The following is a 6,000-nucleotide window of genomic DNA, read 5'->3' on the forward strand; positions in this document are numbered from 1 at the left end:
GAACCATCTTCCTGCGACATTATGGTCTGGGGCTATGAGCCCTATGGGTCATTTGCTCCCAGCACCAGAGAAGGAGGAGTGGACCCCTCCCTGAGGCCAGGAGGGGAAGGGCCAGCTACAGGTTAAAAGTCTTGTGCCAGCAAGCGGGCATGTCTTTTCTGAAGGGGGTCACATCATGCCAATGTGTTTGGAGAGACCAGGAACCAGCTGACCCCACTGCCCTCAAGTGACTGCAGCCAAGGGCTATTCCACCCTTATGACCTGAAGGAACTTTCATCTACCCGGTAACTGACTTTTACTCTGCTTGTACCCAAATAATCTGTATCTGTAACCTCAGACCACTGTATATATTCTCTGTGTATATTGTGTTTAGTCTAGTGTTTAGTCTAGTGTGCCCTTACGGCGATTAAATATATAATTGAATCTTGTGCTATCTTGTATCTCGATCACGAATCCCCACGTCCGTGTTTTGGCCTAGTTATAAGCTACCACAGATTGGTTTCTCACCCTATATAATCCCTTTAGCGGACCGGGCTTATATCAAACGAGAAGCTGGTGGCAGATTTCCCGGGCTGAGACAGCGCTGTTTTCACTGCGGCAGTGAAAAGGCTCCCTCAGCTTGTTGCCTCTTTGTGCCCTCGTGGACAGGAGGTGTGTGTGTAAACTGTACCAACCTGACCTTACCTGCTCCTCTGGAGGGCGTAACATCACGTTTTTGGTAACCCGTGACTATACCGCGTCTCGTGAGCTCGACGTAGGTGACGTCAAGCGGGCACGATGTGTTTTATTCGTCACAGAGGGTCATTTATTATTCTGAAATACGCCTAAATTAGGCTTATTTTAGGCGCAGATTGCAGTGCAACAGCAAACTGTGACTCTGCCCCGTTTACGTCAGGTGTAAATAAGTGGGTGTGGCATGGGCAGGGAAAGGGAAGGGCCACCTGTTTCAGACCTAGAAAAAGGTCTAAATGTAAGACAGCTTGAAAGCTGTTTTACATTTAGAACATTGTATAGAGAAAACCACGCACTCTATATATGAAGTATGCCAAGTGGATTTTTTATTGTAGTACACTCCAAAAATTGTGCAGAATAGTGAAAAAATAGAAATAAAGAGAGATTGAAGGTAAATTAACAATTGATTGCCTGAAACCGCAGGCAGGTATTTTCTGGTGACAGGCATATGCAGGTGAAACTCGAAAAATTTGAATATCGTGCAAAAGTCCATTTATTTCAGTAATGCAAATTAAAAGGAATTGCATTAATGCAACTTAAAATTTGAATGTTGTGAAAAGGTTCAATATTCTAGGCTCAAAGTGTCAGACTCTAGTCAGCTAATTAATCCATACCCCCTGAGCAAAGGGTACCTCAAAATTGTGACTTTGGGGTTTCATAAGCTGTAAGCCATAATCATCCAAATTATAACAAATAATGGCTTGAAATATCTCGCTTTGCATGTAATGAGTCTATCTCATATGTTAGTTTCACCTTTTAAGTTGCATTACTGAAATAAATGAACTTTGCATGATATTCAAATTTTTCGAGTTTCACCTGTATATATTACAGCTCTGAATTCTTGGTTTTTCCATATGTTGGATTGTTAATCTTGTCCAATGAGACGTTTCGGTCATTATTGACCTTTATCAATCTATCACTGTAACATACAAGGAAAACATGAATATCTAGAGGTTATTTATAAGTACTGTATGTCTAAGAGGTATAATATTGCTCCGTGTCCTATATTAAAGGGTTTCTGTCACCTGAAAAATGGGTATTAAGCTGGCTGACATTAGCGATGTGCTAATGTCAGCTGAACATAACTATACTAGTGCCATTCCACTGCCTGAAGCCTTTATTGAGAAAAACGAACTTTTATAATATGCAACCAGTGTGGATACATAGGTATATCTTTGGGTTATTCAGAGTAACGTTAATATATGTTAGCTGGCAGATATAATGCTAGTATTTGACAAAGTACGAGATGGAGAGGGGTGAGCATGGAATAATATATCTCAAGATATGGGGGTGGTTTGATAAATGCAGGTAGCACATGGAACAGGTGCCGGGTTAAAGGAAAGGGGGAACAAGGTATTGGAGGAAAACAAGCTTACCGAGGGGTGTTATGTTTGAAGAATGGCTATCAGAATGTGGATAATCACAGAGCTGCAGTGTTGGGGCAGTGGTGTGGGTGTCCTTATATGCTCCCGGGATCCCTCACTTCCTGTTCGCGCTGTATAGGACAGGCGCATGCGCGGTAGGAGCAAGGCGCGCTGACGTGCCCGGGATTCTTCACTTCCTATGGTAGGGGCAAGTTCATATAGAGAGTGCGTGGTTTTCTCTATACAAGTATCTATGGGCATAGACCCAATGGTGAGGAACAGAGTAGGGGCAAAGGGAGCGGGCAGAAATAAATAATAGCAGCTCCCTCTCGCATTGTTGGCCCACTAACTAGGGTCTCGGCATCCAGAGGCAAATCCTTCCAGTGGAGGAGCATTATCCAAACAGCGCCGCGATCATGGGAGGCGGGTCAGGCAGAGGAGGAGGGCGCGACATCACGTCTTCACGTCATCACGTTCACACGTTCCGACTCGGCGACTGGATGCCTGCTGACTACCCGTGTCCTCGCCTCAGACGTCCTCTCCGCTCCTTGTTTTCCCAGCTTAGGAGAAGAACTGTGTAAAAACTTGTGAGTTCTCCCTGTCCTCCGCAATTGTGATTTTTTTTTTTTCTCTGCTCTTTGATCTATGAGCGTAGACCCGTATACCATAGCACCTCACAGAAAAACATAGGAGTGCATATTCCTCTTTTTTGCCATTACATTTAGAACAGGCGATGGATACGCCAAAGTTATGGAGAGGCCTGCGCCGGCTTAGGGCTTTATTAAGACAGGCGTCTAAAATGCTGGTCTTAATAAATGTGCCCCTGTGTTTCCAAATTTGTGACTGGTACTGAAGCTGCATTGTCTACTGGAAAACTCAAGATAGCACAGAAGTTTACCTTGTGTCTCATTGGAGGCTCAGATTACCATCTCTCTCTCCTGTAGCTGTATTAGCTATATTAGCTACTTTGTGTAAGCCCAAGCTTACCAGGAAACAATACATCGACGACATTATTATAAATTACAAGCAATACATTCCCAATGAGATAAAAAAAGATTATATGGTAATGGCCACACTGTATGGACACTGTATGGTGCAGAAAGGATGTATGTAGCAGGCTCACAAGGTGATTACACTCCGTACGCAGCAGGTACCATCTGTATGATACAGCTGACACCACCGGCAATGACCAGGATTTGAGATGAATCCAATCCCTTTCAATTGACTCCTCAGATGCCATGGTCAATCGTGACTTTGGCATCTCAGTGGTTAGACACAAGGAGGGAGCCTATTCTGTCCTTTGATCGGAGCCCCTGCGGTAAAATTGCAGGGTTCCAATCTATTACTATGGAAGTCTAAGGTCCTGTGAAGACTTACCATAACAGCCTGTTAAGGCCTGCCTGAGGAAGAGCTTTATAAAAAACTTGTCAAAATCTCATAGACTGCAATGGTATTCTATAGCAGTCCATGGTACCAAGGATTCAGAAGATTGCATATTACAGTTCCTAAGGAGTCTAAAACATACCATTTTTTTTTTGTTGCTTTATGCAAAAATGCACAAAAATAGTAAAAACCGAAATCGCCCCACCAAAATATTTATGCTTGGTAAACGCCTTGAAGAGAAAGAAAATCAAAATGGATGATTAACTGATAAAAAAGTCACCCCAACATGTACCCCAACATGGTACCAAAAAAAACTACAGCTCATCCCACAAAAAACAAGCCCTTAAACAGCTCTGTAAACAGAAATATAAAGTATTGGTTGTCAGATTATGGTGATGCAAAGAAAATTTTATATTTTTATGTTTTAATTTTTTAATTAGTAAAACATAAAAACTATATAAATTTGGTATTGCCATACTTTTACTGTTACTTTTAGTGCATAGTGAATGCTGTAAAAACAAAACCCAAAAAACTATGGGCAATTTCAATACAACTCATCTTGCAAAAAAGAAAAAAAGAAAAAAAAAAGGCCTTATATATATGTGATCAAAAAAGTTAAAATCTTATGGCTTTTGGAAGACGGGGAGGAGAAAAAAACGCAAAAATGAAAATCAGCCTGTTCCTGAAAGGGTCAAAATACAGCTTACCCTAGTTTAAAAATGTTCACTTTTAGAAGGTTGTGTGATAAGCCACATGAATAGGCCATATTTCTGATTTCTTTGAATGTATTAGGTTCACGATTGAATGGCTTCTGCGAATTACACATTCCATTCAAGGCAGTTTGAAGAAGAAATAACTGGGCAGTGAGCCAATGCCTGAAGTGTCATAGTTAATTACAGCTCTGAACATGCATATGCAATGGATGTAGAAGATATTTATGTACACGTGCCATCTCCAGCACATGCAGAGCAATTTACATGAATGAATTCATGTAAATAGTTGGTAGAAGAGTAAAATAGGCAATTATTTTAGACCTACTCAATCTTTGAGACTAACCATTACCCATTATTTTAGATCAGACCATTATTAGCTTAACTAGGATAGATAATAACTTTACCAGAAAGTGTAACCGCTATAAGGGTACTTTGACACTTGCTTTGCTGGATTCCGGAAGGCAGTTCCGTCGCCGGATCTGGCAATCTGCATGCAAACGAAAACCATTTGCAGACGGATGCGGATCCGTCTCACAAATGCATTGCAATACCAGATCCGTCTCTTCGGTGTAATCCGGAAAAAAACTGATCAGTTATTTTTTTTTTATTTTTTTTAAAGGTCTGCGCATGTGCAGACCGGAAGACCAGATCCGTCAATGCGGCAATTTTAACGGCACTAATACATTCCAATAGAAAAAAATGCCGGAATTCTGGCAAGTGTTCAGGATTTGTGGCCGGACAGAAAAATGCTGCATTTTGCGTTTTTTTTTCTCCGTTCAAATACCGTAAAAGTCCTGAACGGATTGCTTTCCATTTAGAATACATTAGGATAAAACTGATCAGTTTTTTTCCGGTATTGAGCCCCTAGGACGGAACTCAATACCGGAAAACTTTGACGCAAGTGTGAAAGTACCCTAACATTAAGCTTTTGTAGCATCTATGTATGTCCATTTACTAATTTTGTGTTCTTTTTTCCTTAGTTCTTCAAGTATTTAATTATATGACTTATTGCCCCTTTTACCCTATGAACACCACCAGTTGTACTTACCAGGATGTCCTTCTCCCACAGACTCTGAAGTAAACATAAAAGATCCAACATCATCCATATGGTGGTCAGCTAAACCTTCTACTGGTCCATTCATGGTTTGCGTTCGTCTGAAGATGATTTGAAAAAAAATAAAAAAGTCTTCGGAGTACTTGTGTAGACCTGACAGCTGATGTTTTTTTTTAACTGAGCAAGGCTGCTAGATCTTCTTACTGCTAGTAGCTCAGTTACACAGTGACTGTGTGTGTTTAACACTGCACCCGCCTATCCCCGTGTCACGGTTTAGCTGTCAGTTCTCCTATATATGGGAAGCAAAAGTTTTTCAATTACCATGTGAAAAAAGTGGCACAAACATTTGTCTGGCAAGAAATCACAACGTGACCCTGCCTGTTTGTATATCAACTCAATATCAGTTGTAGCAGTAAAAGATCTACGTAATGAACTTCTGTGATAGTATACATTAATTATCAATATACTTTAGGGTTAATTGCAGGGAAATATCTTTCCTACCACAATGATTTTAGGTAGATAGTAGAATATGCAGTTAATATAATTTTAAATATGTTTATATATTAACGGAAAATGGGACCACTCATGAGGCAACCTTGACGCGGTGAGTGGCTTACTATGCTTTGGCCAAAATATAAACCAATGTCTCATCCAGCATGGAGGGCAGAGTGCTAGTGTGCGATCACATTTGCATTTTCCGTTTGTATATGTATTTCGCCATAGTGATGTGCACCTACAGGCAGGTTGTGCTGAC

At 40.9% G+C, this 6,000-nt stretch overlaps 1 protein-coding gene across 1 annotated transcript in view; it reads right to left on the reverse strand.

Moving 5' to 3' along the window:
- Window positions 1-5,532, reverse strand: part of MAT1A (methionine adenosyltransferase 1A) — a 177,918-nt gene extending 172,386 nt beyond the window's left edge. The window contains exon 1 of the mRNA XM_040436623.1: window positions 5,241-5,532. Within this exon, the coding sequence (XP_040292557.1) occupies window positions 5,241-5,334 (94 nt within the window). The 5' untranslated portion in view covers window positions 5,335-5,532. The remainder of the gene's footprint in view (window positions 1-5,240) is intronic.
- Between the last annotated feature and the right edge of the window lie 468 nt (window positions 5,533-6,000).

The sequence above is a fragment of the Bufo bufo genome, chromosome 6 (genome assembly GCF_905171765.1).
Source record: "Bufo bufo chromosome 6, aBufBuf1.1, whole genome shotgun sequence".
In the NCBI taxonomy this organism is placed as follows: Eukaryota; Metazoa; Chordata; class Amphibia; order Anura; family Bufonidae; genus Bufo; species Bufo bufo.